Here is a 15471-nt window from a genome sequence, read left to right on the forward strand (position 1 = left end):
AGTATTGTCAACGTGTACGTCTTTATTTACAGTTTCGACGTGCATAAGGTTTCAGGTTACTGCATAATTCCGCATAATAATTCTGAGGATAAAGTAACACGCTTATTGGACTGTTTCCTTGCTGAGAACTCATTTAGTGGAAAAAGAATCGATGTTTATATCAAATTCCGACGTAAATATTGCGTAGTTTCGTAGCAGCGAATGGTTTGCAAAGCTTAACATGCTCTTGCTACAGCCAAAACACGGTGTGCACACAGTTTTCTCGCATCTAGCTCACTTGCTACTATGCGTCTGCGTCATAAGTTGTGCTGGCGAACTATTAATCAATGTATTGCACAACATTTCATTAGGCGCCACAGTCGACCGGGTCTGATTATACATCTACAAGAGTTAAAGGTAAGAAAAGGGTGCACAATGTGTGGACCGAATGGAATGCGCTAGCAAGAAGTATATAGCCACTAGAAGCGGATAGAAATGGGCACCAAAAAGCACAGTGGGGAAAAACACCAAGAAGGCTTAGTTCGAAAAACAGTTTTCCACAATGCAGAGAAAAATGTCACAGTTTAACTCGAAAGGCAAAGCGTCGATTGCGATAGGAAATTACTAGACAGCTATATGAAGTAAGGATAGTAGTTTAATCAGTTGTAAAAATGTGTAAACATTCACTTACCAACTCAAATAAAAAGCATAATGACACACGCACACAGGCATAGCGAAACACATCTCACTTGAGCGTATAGCCACTCGCTGTCAAAACGCTCGCGTGAGGAAAATCGGCAGCAGCAGCGAGCGACTTGACCTTCGTGCTGCATCTACGCGAAGCAAGTGGTGAAAATAGACCGCACTGCAGGCTACAGATCCTGGGCGCAGCTAGACTCTGTACTCATCTCCGATCGCTTTCAAGACAGGGCGAACATGACCGCGCTCAGCGGCATCATACGCAGTCGCCGCCGCAGGTCAACGACCCTCCCCCCTCTCCCCGGTGTCTTCCTCGAGATCCAACCCATAAGTTTCCTCCATTCCAGGTCTGCTAAAGTTAACGTACAGACCAGTATTTATTTCCCTCCCTTATGCACCCTGACATTTGTCTCCTGCTGGCACTGGGGCGATCTTCACCAGTTGCTTCGTCCGTATAGAGTACTAATTATTTGAGCACCATGACATCGGTGCAGAGTGATGTGGTGCGTCGGGCAGCTGTCCCCACATTCACAGGGGGAGAAGGGGAGGGGCACCTTTGGACAAGGCTCCACTGCATTATGAAGGGCGAAGAAACGTTGACGGGGCCAATATAATCAGTAGCGGCCTCCAGAATATGTTCTTTCTTCTTTTACTGACGGCTACAGTGCCTATATGGACGATAACTTGTAAATGCGGAAGGAAAATCGCATGCAGAAGAGACCCCCGTAATGGATAGGCCTGGTGACCGAGTTTGTGCGAGATGTTGCGGAGCAGTTAAATTGGCGTACGGTAGCGCAGCAGAGTACCTAGGGTGGCCCTATATTTTTTTTTCTTTTAGCGTCTTAATCTCATTGTTCAGTAACTGGTATCGTCGGGACAAATATTGAAGGGACGGTAAAGACACGTAAAACCTTCTGTCATGCTCGCTAAGAATCTCACGTAAGCAGCAGTTGTATATTGTGAACCTGTCCCTTCATATACTGTGTTTCGATTATTGAATTGGCAAATGTCTAATACAAGCCTATATTATTTTTGTGCAGGCACTTCGGTAACGTAATTCTCAAATCAAAACTTTTATTAGATGACATCCCAAGGCTTACTAGTCGCCTAGTGTGCTGCTCTAAAAGCCAGAACGACTCCGAGAAATTCATCAGAAAGACGTAAGTACTTTTGAGCGTTAAGCAAGTGCATGCTCGTGTTGACTGTTTTAAATACTCCTCAGGTCGATTGATACTAGCAGACAACTCACAGCTTTGAATGCAAGATATAGTTAAGTCGCACTGAATGTATACCTTCACATTGGTTCAACACGTGGAAAGCATACATAGAAACGATGTACTGTCAGTTCACCTTGAACTTTTCTGAAGAGATTTTGCGTTGTCTTTTCCAAGCGATCGTAATTAGCTGTAAAATGTGCCCACTGGCCTTAAGCTTACTCCAAATTTCGTATAATATTGAGGAGTTGTCGTGGTTATCAGGAGCAACCGATTATGCCAAAGCATGTGAAATGTAGGTACGAGATATGGCCGTTTCTCCATGTCAAGTAACGCACGACAATATTTTTTTTTGTATTTGTAGGCTACGCATGCGGAGTGCACTCAGATTTTACATAGGCGTTTTACGATACTCTTGGTGGGAACAATTGTGGTCAAGTGCGGCGACACTATTCTACTATTCAACATTGATGCTCCGAATCCCTCTGTTTGGGTAAGTTCCTTCCATGTTCCACGTTAGTTTCACTTTCAATATACTGGTACGGCAAATTGAACTTCGAAGTTCGCAATAAGTATTAAGAAATGTTCGAAGTGTTACTTGTACTATTTATGCACTTCATAAACTGCATAAAATATGGAGCCGCTTGCTTTATCCCGATTGAGCATCTTCCTACGTTCTTTTAATGCTGTTAACGAACTGCATTTTCTAATGAAGAATGATGGTCGGGTCCTTTTTGCAATAAAGAAAGGAACAACTTTTCAATTTCCTCTTTTATAGAGGTAAAGAATAAAGCAATGTACGAAAGTGAGCAGAGCAGGTTAGAGCTGTATTCGGACTGCTCGAAAACTGAGGTGACCCGTGGTGGAATATGCGCACATATGATTAAAAGAGGGAGATTTATATACCACGCTAGAAGGCACAGCAGCTGCGCGCGCGTTTCGTGACACAAGGCGCACGAATGTGATTATGACACAATTAACAGACAAACATAGCATATATATGGTGGAATCATGGTGCACTTACATAATGGTTACAAATACACTAACCCGCCTGGTTGCTCAGTGGCTATGGTGTTGGGCTGCTGAGCGTGAGGCCGCGGAATCGAATCCCGGCCACGGCGGCCACATTTAGATAGGGGCGAAATGCGAAAACACCCGTGTACTTAGATTTAGGTGCACGTTCAGGAACCCCAGGTGGTCGAAATTTCCGGAGTCTACCACTACGACGTGCCTTATAATCAGAAAGTGGTTTTGGCACGTAAATCCCTATACTTTAATTTAACAAATACACTAATTCTAACATAATCCTACCCAGCGTGGCACCTACATTTATTCAGTATGCTTGGTTGCTTTACACAAACGTTAGGGTGCGTTCTTTGTATTCACTGTATTCTATCGCATATCCACAAACCGGCGCACTTTTGTTTTTAAAAACGCCAATGCAGACCGATTTTCCATGGTTATGGCTGTAGCTGCTATCAATATGTAGCATCACAGAGGTTATGAAGCAATGTATATAGCGAAAATCTTCATGGTCATTGACGCACGAGCAAGTCTAGAAGACACATATATCATTCGGCGTAGGAAATATTTTCTATAGCTTAAGCAAGACGCTCTCTATCAGTTAGTATTTCGGTACTTCAAGAAACGCATAGAGCAAAGAAGTACTCCTGACGAGGGTCCACTTCACGCTTATTGTGCATTGTTTACCAAAGTTCACGCGAGCTTTTGGCAATACGAAACGTGTGCTTGGTACCTGATTTCGCTTGAAACGCGTGATATCATTAGCCACCAATGACACGGTTACGTCTGTGAAAGTACATTCATGGGCAGCCATGAACAACCTTCGCAACGTCTATTAGTACCCTTTTTTTCTCTGTCGTTTTATGGGTTTCTTAGATACGCAAGCAGAAATATAGCAGTAAGATATTTTTAAGTTATTTGCCTGTGGACCGTTTGTTAACTGCGTGCTGAACAATGTTTTTCAACATTTTTTTTTCAAATTTTGCTTTGCAGTTGCAGCAAATCTTTCTGCCATATTTGTCGTGCAATTCCGTGTGCCCTAGTAGTTTTTGACCATATATTTATGGAGCACCTACCATGTGAGATATCTATTACTAACCTTCCCCCCTTTAAAACGTCGACTGCACTCTGGAGGGGGACTTTTGTTCCAAAAGTTTCATCGCTATTGAATTCATCACGCCCATGACTGCCACCGCATTGGCAAGAGCCAATGATTACCGCAAGTTCCGCAGCTTTCAAGTCATTCCTGCGTTCCCTGTTCAAGCACATCAATAGTATATTCTAAACTTTGTCATGTCACGTATGCAGTAAATGTTTAAAGTACTACGTAATGCTTCTTGGTTGCAATCGTATACCTTATAGAATTCACGCCCATAGCTAGTCCTACTTTTTGACTGCAACAAGATGCGCTTGGTAGGCTTTTGTGCGGTAAGACTTCTGCCTCCTGCGTTATGTAGTTACTGCAACCCAGAAGCAGCAAGAAATACGATTTACTAGTCAAATTAACACTTTTTATGCGCTTCACTAAACATCAGAGGAAATTCAGCCTGCATTCAGGAACGTGAGTATGCTTTCAATCTGTGAAAGCTCAATGGGCGAGGAGCACTTGATCGTGTTACCAAACATTGCAAGAATGAACAATTGAAAATTTCCTTCGATATGCCGCTTGACCTTTTTTTTCCACAGAGGCCTAATGGGTGTACACAGTACGGGCTCTTTCAACCAGGCTCTTTTGCTCCTGTCTGCAGCATGTATTTCGGAGTGTCTCATCTGTAGCACGCAATCTTACTTTTTCATTAAAACCCAGTTAAAGGCGCAGCTGCTTCTTCAAACGGCAGTGTTTAAAAAGGTAAGCATTATTTAGTTGTCATACGTAGCACTGACATTTCCATCATTTAGCTGTTGCGCATTGTGTTATCAGATAACGAAATATATTTCTGAATGTTAAGCTACGCAGATTTGAGGAGCACAATTTCAGGAGAATGCCCTCAGGTTTGGAGTAGCAGCCCGTTTAGACATCGTTTTCTGACGGCCGCTTTTCTGACCATATTCACTTAAAGAGGAAGTTTTCAGAAAGTCCAAACAGCAGGATAAACACAAGAAGTGGCCGCGACAAATAAGTAGTTTTCTTAATTGAGAATTTAACATAGCGGCTGAGATTTTAATAACTTTAAGCGACGTTCTTATGAGGTGAAAATGTCCGCGGTTTCGGTGTTTGGTTACGAAATTATCCACGCTTGTGCAAAAGTAACCTACGCATTCCAGATGACGAAATAAATCAAATACATCAGGACGACCGGTTTGTGTTTGAGAAAGTCCCTGTTTAAACAATCTATAGCTTTAAAAAATTCCCATGTACGGTCTGCGTACCCATATTGTTGACTTGTTCCAACGTGAAGTTTAGCTCGCAGTGGTGGTAAGTGATATTGCAAGGCAGGCAGAAGCCAGAAAAAAAGAAATTAGGCTTAGTAATAGCCTTGCTGTCGGCGGCCGGTGAACCTAAAAGTGCATCATAATATACTGGTAGATTGCGTCATTATTTTTTTTTGTTGTTGCACGCTGGCAGACAATTTTGAATGCGAAAGCGTAAAGTACCTTGACAAAAATCTGTATTGACGCTATGACTAAAAAAGAAAAGCGGGTGTTTCCAGCAAAGCACGTACATTGCTAATATTGGGAGTTGTTTTTCTGGCCATCTCACGGGTATTAGAAATCTTGTCAACTATCAGAAAAATATTCTTGAAAATGAAAGAGGGACATCTAGCGTATACGCATCTGATTTTCTGGATGGATATTTCACAAATAGTTCTTGCCACTTGACGCATATGGCCTGTACACGGCACCATAATTCACCAACGTGAATTGTGAGGTTTTGTTGCCTAAAACGTAATAACAAGCGTACTGTCGATAATTTTCTGGCAAATGTGACATGTACGTGTTGATGCTCAATGCTCTGAATTTATGAAACTTTCAAATGAGCAGTTGCTTCCACATTAGCGTGCTTTTATATATCACATAGTTTCTTTCGGTACTCGCGGGAAACATATTGCTGTTCATCATATTCTTTATATTGCTCTTCATGGAAGCTAAGTTCTAAACGACCGGTCATGCGAGTCTTACAGGTGAAACGGTAGTGCGTGACTTTAGCTACTTGACCAGAAAACCTTCAATATCGATTACTTCAAGAGCATCGCAATATATTCAACTTCTAGAAGTAAAAACGCCAAAAGAAACACAGCTTAAGAGGAGACAACGGTGTGATTTACATATGAGCATTGGAACTGCAAAGTCCCCATTTCGCATGGCATAGCAACCATAGTCATACAGTGGAATTCATTTTTAAATAACCAATGCCCAGGAATTTTGTTGACAGTTTGCTCCCATACGATTGCTCAAATATGTACTGAGTGGTGGTTCGGGTTGTCAGAGAGAAGGTGAACCCTGTAGTTTCCTTGTAGCTCGGATGAATGATTCAAGAACTACTCCTCCTAAAACGCACAGCTCAACAACGAAATAATTAGGCAATATTATGATGGCCGCGGATTGTTGAACGAGGATTTCGTGTGGAAAGTATGCATACGGTATGCGTACGCTTCAGGTATGCGGAAGGCAGGAGGTCAGAATGTTGACTAGCTACACATGTCCCTGTCGTAGATCTCATAAGTCCCGTAATCGGCTAATACTTTTTGCACATTTTGCTTTATAGCGTAGCAAATCAGCTCATGTTGGAAAGCATTTCCGGTAAAATTTCAATTCCAAAACCTTTTTGTATTCTGATACTTTAAACGTGACCTTTTCGAACTGTTTCGTAGCATTAAAATGTGATATTGCAACACAACTTCTTTTCTTCGAGCAATGCAATAAACTGTTCGAGAACTACCATCAGAAACTTATTAGTGAGGGCCTAACTAATCTGACATAAAAAGAACAATTTTGGGTATTTTATTGGTGAATATGTAAGTATAAAAGCAACTGATCACAATAAGCAAATGCAAGAAGGATCCAATTTTATGTGTGAAGCGCTTTCTTTGCCTAATTGGCCTCACCGATCTGGCATTCACACGATTATGGCCAATGTGTGGCTGGATTTGTGAGGATGAAGAATCCCCACTCTTTACTTTCTGATCTGTTCCTTTAGGGTTATGGTATATAACATATTTTACAACAACGAATATGGGGAAACAGGGGGAGGCGGGAGATGGAAATTCAAAGCGATGAGCTAAACGCGAACCAGGTGAAAGCATGAGCTAACGTTCGGCAAATTCACTTGTATTTTTCAAGGTGACATATGCTTTCTTCGCCACAGCAGATATAGGTAGGGTTCTTCTTCCTCGACACGCCTACACGACACAACTTCCTAGACGCGATGGTCGACATAGAAAACGGAAAACTGAGAACGACACTTTAATAGAAGCCGATAGATAGCCAGCAATATTTAGAATGCAACAGTCATAACACACGACACTGCAAGCAAGGTACGTTTGCCGGACAAGCGAAATGACCAAGAAGAAGCTGCAGTAAAGACAATGATTATATCCACTACGTAACTGACCTTAAAACAACGCTAGCAGAAACTATCCCCAAGTTGCTCTCGATAGAGCTTATGATGTCGCGTCAAGATGGAGAGACAGTCCGAATTAGCGAAGAAAGAGCCTACACCAGAATCTGACAGACCACAAGCCTTGATAACAAAATATTCTAATGCACTCCCAAACATAAACAACATCCAACGAAAATACCACCGTACATTATTAAGTAAGGAGCGTCTGAGAAAAGCGTTCCCGGATGTACCAAGGGTTACCTATCGTCGCAACAGAAACTTCAAACACATGTTAGTGCACGAAAAAGTCGGCCAACATCATTGCCACGTAATAAAAGCATTTTGTAGTATGTCGTCCCAGGTGCAAATCCTGCAGGCTCCTTCAAAACGACATAAAAATAAGAACACTGCCAATACTTAAGCGCACGGAATCAAAACTAGCTTTATTTGCACAAGTTCGGATCCAATTTATATAGTTGAATGTTCCTTCTGCAAGAAATAATATATCGGTGAAACGGCACAATCAATGAACGTAAGAATAAACGGACATCGCGTGGACAGAGCTAAACAGCTTCCCAAAGCCGTCGCCGAGCATTTCAACCAACCAGGTCATAACTTTCATGAACTTAAATACTACATCTTACAGTCAAATTTCCGTCATGAACGAGAAAGAAAAGACAGAGAATCACACCTTATCCATAAGTTCAAGACATTGCACCCAATGGGCATAAACATTTCAAAGGGAACTTTAGAATATATTCGCCATGTTAAATTTCAAGCTATAGGCAAGAACACTTACTTTGGTCGGTTAGGCTCTTTTTGTTTTTCTTGCTTTCATTTCTAGTTTTCCTTTTATTTATTTATTTATTTATTCCAATTTAGTATTTTTTATATATTTTCTTTCCACGAGTGCTGGTTTCTGCCGCTCCTTCTATTATCTCTATCAGAGACACGATAGCCCAGAACCACGAGCGAAACAGGTTATAGAATGGTGCTGTGCACGCCGTTCACTCGCCGGCTGACACACGACCGTTGACAAGTGGCTAACAGACGGCCGTGTCACCAGCCTTGTTCACAGCACTCCTTTTTTCTCAATTCTGCACCCTCAGCCGCTAGCACACTTTCGCTCGTTGCCGCACCCAACTTCCTTACCCCCCGCCCCCTTTAGAAGAACCCCACCTATATATACTGTGGCGAGGAAAGCATATGTCGCCTTGAAGAAGACAAGTCAACTTGTCGGAACATTGCCTCCCGCTTGCACGGTGTTCTCGTTTTTCGCAACAACAAATATGATATTGTATTGTTTGAACTTCGGCATCCGTTTAAAGCCTCTCCTATTCCGCAGTAAGCTTATCAAGCATTGTCTTTCCTTCACGCATTATGAGAAGGTGACAAGAAAAAGTGTAGTTTTTTTTTATGCAGATTGCAGATAATGCAGATTTCCAACACTGCGAAAGGATTGGGTTTGTCCTGTAGGACTTCAGCACCCCGCGTCAGTGCCGTAGGGTTATACGCACGATCCTGCAAAAATTTTTTAACCCTATTTTTATTGTTCTTTGCGATACTTCGAGCTTCATTTTACAATTGGCTCTTATATTATGAGAAACCGTGATGATACACGGTTACTACGATAGCCATGTCGTAACTGCTTAGAGCAGAAAATGTCTTAGCAGCGACTAAGAAGCTGGATTTGCTTCGCAATGTACTTCCTAAACCCGTTCAAACAGGGAACCAGTCCTCCAGCCATAGCTGGACGAAGTTATTACGGTTGAAGCAAAATTAATGCGCGCAAATTTGCACATTGCAATTATACTACATGGTAACGATGTTAATAAAATAACGATATTTATTAAAGGCAAACTTGTGCCCACAAGTAAAAGCCTCTGCTGTTGTGAAGAAACCCCGGCATTCGTGTTCTCAAACTGGCCTCCAACCGTCTTTCTCCTTCTCGCGTGACACCTCGTGCGCGTGGTGCATGCGAGCTGGGTCCAACCGGCTACCTGTGCCACGAGGATCGCTGCCTCTTGCTGAACAACACCACTTTACGATGTGCACATTGTCCAATGCGAAGGGCGCGCAACGTGAATGTGAGACCAAGTTGCCGCGTCAGTATAGCTAAGGTGATAGCTACCAGATAGCTGTTATGCGTTGATCTGACGAGTCATCCTCATGTCTCTCGGTATGGTCGCGGCGTCCGACGCAGGAATATTAAAGTGATTTGAGATTTTATATTAAATTGGGAAACAATTGCACGGTATTCCGAGAGAATCGGAATCTTGCTATCGAAGCGTAGTGGACTTTACTTTAACTTCTAAGCTTGTTTTTTTTTCATATGGAAAATAACGCCTTTGCGCCCGTAGAATGCCACCATGCAATTGAAGCCACACTCTACGCCAAGCGTATAAACCGGCACCAGACTGAAAGACCTTGAACGAATACACTTCGAAAACCAGGATATGGAAGAGGAGAAAAAAATAACAAGCAGTGCAAATTTATCTATAATACAAATGTGGTTTACTTCATCTTTCCAACAAAGAACTAGGCCACACAAATCAGCGAAATTTTACTCCGACTAACAATTGCACACGAAATGGCGCGAAACTTACAGGCCATACTATTGCTCATTTGTCGATGCTACAACAGAACAGAATAGTGTGTGTGGTGCGCCATGGTGCTAGTGTAAAATTAGCTCCAGCTGACCTTTAATTCAGGACACAGTTTGGAGAAGTTAAACGACGACAATGGTAAGAAACAAGAGGCAGCATAGGAAATAGAAGGATGAAGTCCCGCCTGTAAACGTGTTAGAAACCAAGAAGTGCCAACATCCACGATAGAAGGCGGCAAGAAATAGAGTTGACATTGGGAAATTTCTTTCAGAAAAGCCGATTGGCCTTGCATGTCTTTGAGTGTCTACTCAAGCCGATACTCGAGGAAATAGTGCATGATATAGCGCGTAAAATATTCAGCCAACTATTGTGCCGCCGAGCCGCGCAATGGGCAAACATGTTTTTTTTCTGATGTCTTGATCAGTGTGCATGTGGCCGTCGACATGTCTGTTATTGCAAATGCATTAACAAAAAAGTGTTATGTCTGGAATGCGAGTTTTTACAACGACACGTTTTAGTGAGAAGCAAGTATTCATTGCGTAGCATCAATGTCTCTACTTAATGTGCCAAAATGCGGCAGGACTATGCAAGTGATTATGCGATTTACGAGCGAGGTTATGCATCAATGCATTATAGTGCACTAATCAGAAATGGTTTGCATCGGGATTTGTAAAGCTCAGACTTGGTGAACACTGTCGTATAATGTGAGTGTGGAAGGCGGAGGTAATCCTAGTAGATCATGACCGTAGAGTATGCTCGACAAATCTTAATAGAAAGGGTTGCCCTCTCTGGATAAGCAAATGCTGAGGAGCGTCGTAAAGTTTCGCGGCATTATTGTGCACAAATCAGAATGTATTTTCTTTGAAATTGACCTAGCGAATACCAAGTGAACGCTGTCGTTATGTCTTTTCGGTCGCGTCGTACTAAAAATATATTTAGTATTGCATGAAAAATATCTGTAAACAAGATCAACATGTAATTGCGTGATCAATGTCGTTTTTTGCACAGGTTACCAGCCTATCTGCAGCTGCCATTGCCGATTACCCTTGTGGCAACGTTTGCTCGCTTCTGGTGGGTGACGCCTGGCTTGTATCCTTGTCCACATCCTACCTGGCAACAGCCTTTATGGGCGTGGTGTGCATGGCAATCACACTGGCTATGCTCGCTCATCAGATGGGATACGTTCCGGCATGTGCCTGTCTGGCATGGTTGGCTCTGGTTGCAATTGCCTCCTTCTCTGTAGGTCCTCTACTTGACCGGTGCTACGTGAGTGTGCTCTTCCTCAAATGTATTGCCAACGGATACTTATTGCGGACGCAACGAGAATCTCGAGGTTACACAGAATCTAAAATAAACATTTTCTTGTATAGCCAAAGAAGTCAGCCGCCGTCAGCTACTTTTACTAGGAAATAGCTAATTAAAGATTGAGTGAAATGTGGCACACTTGATAACCTAGCCAGCGCATCAATCTTTCTTACCTTTTGAATAACGAACAATACAAATCATGTTGAAATTGCAAAATTGTGCATAGGCAGTAATGAGCTCACGTTGGCAAGCACAAATTCTTGGACCAGCTTTATTCCAGCACAATTATCGGTGAAAAGTAACACACAATAAGTATACATTTCATCTAGCACACGCCCTCCCCCCAATCATCCCATTATTATTCAGCAAAGAAACCATACAGATGTTCAAATATGCATTAAACACAGATTCTTCAAAACGTTCATTTAACCTTTCAGTGCCCAGCGTATCACGCATGCTTCGCTGCGCTTGATACCTCATCATTACGATTTAAACATGGCAGCTTATAGTGACGTTTTTCATCCACTTGAGAGAGCGTTCAGCTGTGAATAGTTCAGTAAGCCAATAAAAATGTTTACTGTAATAATTAAAATATACTTAAAATATAATTCGATTATTTCACAGCGAAGCTGTATATAGCTAGGGTTACGTGCATTTTTGTTCTCCGTGAACAAAAACTATCATCATCAATGACTCATAGCCCCAAAGCATTCATACTCGCGTAAGCGAGCAAAAAATGCTGTGGCTCATAGTCTTATAAGGCAGACGCTACAAGCACTCAGCAAAGTGAAGCAAACAGTGCTTAAATTCTTTCTAATCGCGCACACAACACACGGAACAGCATGTCGAAAACGTCGTCCTGCAATGAGGTGTCTATTTTCAAATTATCACGATGGCATAAAGATGGTAACGTGACAACGACGACATGAAGACAACGATGACAACGATTGTTCGACGACGACTGTGTAACGATGACGTTATGACGACAACTACTTTAAGGGCTGCAATGGCGACGATGGAACTACCACGGTGGCAAGACGACGACGCTATGACAGCGAATGCAAGATAGCTTCTCTATCACAACACAAGGAAGCAGATTGCATGACGACTTCTTAATCACGAAAGAATGGCTGCGTCACGATTAGGACAGAATTGCGGGCATGTTATGACTTCGGCAGGTCAATGAAGGTGTTATACGACGACGGGATACCGACATTGAGACGGCGTTATTGAAGTGATGACGATGATGAAACGACAGCGTGACGACGAGGCATGATGGCGACGCTATGTCGACGACTGTGTGAGGAAGATGTCTCATGATAACGGGATTGTAAGAGTCACACGTCGAAGCTACAATGAAAATGATGGAAGAACTGCGACGGTGCCCTAGCGATGGTGTGACAACGAATGCATGAGGACGACTGTATGACGACGACACAATGACGATCATTACATGACAACAGCACCATGGCTATAAAATGACAGAGTATAGAAGGCCGCAGCATGACAATGACTGTAATGAAACCTCTATGATGATGATAGCGTAACGGCAACATCATGACGCGAATCAGATGTCAAAGCTGAATCAAACGAAAAGTCACGGCCCCGACGATCGTCTGCGAATGGATGCAGAATAACGACGACGATCACGACGACGATCGTCTGCGAATGGATGCAGAATAACGACTGTCAGGCAATGACAGCATGACAAGGGTGGCTTTATCGCGATTCACTGACGACAGTATGATGACAGTAAATTCACGAAGAAAGATTGACGGTGGCATGACGACAATGAGATGACCTTACTTCTGTGATGACAGTGAGAGAACGACAGCGTGACGACGCCAGCGACAATTCTGTGACAACACTGCGTCGCGTTAGAAGGCGTGATGCCGACGGTCTGACAACCATAAGATCCCGATACTCAAATGACGACAATGGCATCAGCACGACGGTTTAACGCTATGAGCACATACTGAGTAAGATTATGGATAGCCCACTAGGACATACCTAGTAACGTAAGCAGATAGACAGCTTGGTTTAATGGGTCGGCATAAGGGGATAGATAGATAAATAGATAGATAGATAGATAGATAGATAGATAGATAGATAGATAGATAGATAGATAGATAGATAGATAGATAGATAGATAGATAGATAGATAGATAGATAGATAGATAGATAGATAGATAGATAGATAGAATAAAAGCGCCTGAAGTGGGCAAATAATGCCATTCGCAATAAAATGTGATATGCACAGGGGATGTAAGGTCTGCTCTTTTCTACACAACAAGACGCAAACCAACATTCGCTAACAACGCCCTATTCGAGACCATTCTTCTTTCCATAGCTCGTTGCGTCGTCCTCAATTTGAGTAGAACCCTTTTCGTAAGCCTCCAGGTTTCTGCCCCGTAGGTGAGTGCTGGTAAGACACAGCTATTATACACTTTTCTCTTGAGGGATAATGGCAACCTGCTGTTCAGGATCTGATAATGCCTGCCAAACGCACCCCAGCCCATTCTTATCCTTCTGATTATTTCCGTCTCATGATCCGGATCCGCCGTCACTACCTGCCCTAAGTAGCTGTATTCCCTTACCACTTCCAGCGCCTCGCTACCGATTGTAAATTGCTGTTCTCTTCCGAGACTGTTAAACATTACTTTAGTTTTCTGCAGATTACGTTTTAGACCCACTCTTCTGCTTTGCCTCTCCAGGTCAGTGAGCATGCATTGCAATTGGTCTCCTGAGTTACTAAGCAAGGCAATATCATCAGCGAATCGCAAGTCACTAAGGTATTCTCCATTAACTTTTATCCTCAATTCATCCCAATCTAGGTCTCTGAATACCTCCTGTAAACAGGCTGTGAATAGCATTGGCGAGATCGTATCTCCCTGCGTGACACCTTTCTTTATTGGGATTTTGTTGCTTTCTTTATGGAGGGTGGAGCCACTATAGATATATTTCAGTATCTTTACGTACGGCTCGTCTTCACCCTGATTCCGCAATGCCTCCATGACTGCTGAGGTTTCGACAGAATCAAATGCTTTCTCGTAATCAATGAAAGCTATATATAAGGGTGGGTTATATTCCGCACATTTCTCTATCACCTGTTCGATAGTGTGAATGTGGTCTATGGTTGAGCAGCCTTTACGGAATCCTGCCTGGTCCTTTGCTTGACAGAAGTCCAAAGTGTTCCTGATTCTATTTGCGATTACCTTAGTGAATAGTTTGTAGGCAACGGACAGTAAGCTGATCGGTCTATAATTTTTCAAGTCTTTGGCGTCCCTTTTGTTATGGATTAGGATTATGTTCGCATTCTTCCGAGTTTCCGGTATGCTCGAGGTCACGAGGCATTGCGTATACAGGGTGGCCAGTTTCTCTAGAACAATCTGTAAACCATCCTTCAACAAATATGCTGTTACTTGATCCTCCCCAGCAGCCTTCTTCCTTTGTATATCTCCCAAGGCTTTCTTTACTTCTTCCGGCGTTACCTGCGGGATTTCGAATTTCTCTAAACTATTTTCTCTTCCATTATCGTCGTGGGAGCTACTGGTACTGTATAAATCTTTATAGAACTCCTCAGCTTCTTGAACTATCTCTTTCCTATTAGTAATGATATTGCCGGCTTTGTCTCTTAACGCATACATCTGATTCTTGCCAATTCGTAGTTTCTTCTTCACTGTTTTTAGGCTTCCTCTGTTCCTGAGAGCATGTTCAATTCTATGAATATTGTACTTCCTTATGTCAGCTGTCTAACGCTTGTTGATTAACCTAGAAAGTTCTGCCAGTTCTATTCTAGCTGTAGGGTTAGAGGCTTTCCTACATTGGCGTTTCTTGATCAGATCTTTCGTCCCCTGCGAAAGTTTACTGGTATCCTGCCTAACGGAGTTGCCACCGACTTCCATTGCACACTCGTTAATGATGCCCACAAGATTGTCGTTCATTGCTTCAACACTAAGGTCCTCTTCCTGAGTTAAAGCGGAATACCTGTTCTGTAGCCTGATCTGGAATTCCTCTATTTTCCCTCTTACAGCTAACTCATTGATCGGCTTCATATGTACCAGTTTCTTCCGTTCCCTCCTCAGGTCTAGGCTAATTCGAGTTC

General features: G+C 42.6%; 1 protein-coding gene across 1 annotated transcript in view; it reads left to right on the forward strand.

The window, feature by feature from the left end:
- LOC135899752 (ATP-binding cassette sub-family C member 3-like) overlaps window positions 1-15471 on the forward strand; it is a 95626-nt gene that overhangs the window by 19616 nt on the left and 60539 nt on the right. The window contains exons 7-10 of the mRNA XM_065429083.2: window positions 1719-1838; window positions 2257-2385; window positions 4602-4764; window positions 11070-11327. Coding sequence (XP_065285155.1) covers window positions 1719-1838; window positions 2257-2385; window positions 4602-4764; window positions 11070-11327 — 670 coding nt within the window. The remainder of the gene's footprint in view (window positions 1-1718; window positions 1839-2256; window positions 2386-4601; window positions 4765-11069; window positions 11328-15471) is intronic.

The sequence above is a fragment of the Dermacentor albipictus genome, chromosome 5, assembly GCF_038994185.2.
Source record: "Dermacentor albipictus isolate Rhodes 1998 colony chromosome 5, USDA_Dalb.pri_finalv2, whole genome shotgun sequence".
Taxonomy (NCBI): Eukaryota; Metazoa; Arthropoda; class Arachnida; order Ixodida; family Ixodidae; genus Dermacentor; species Dermacentor albipictus.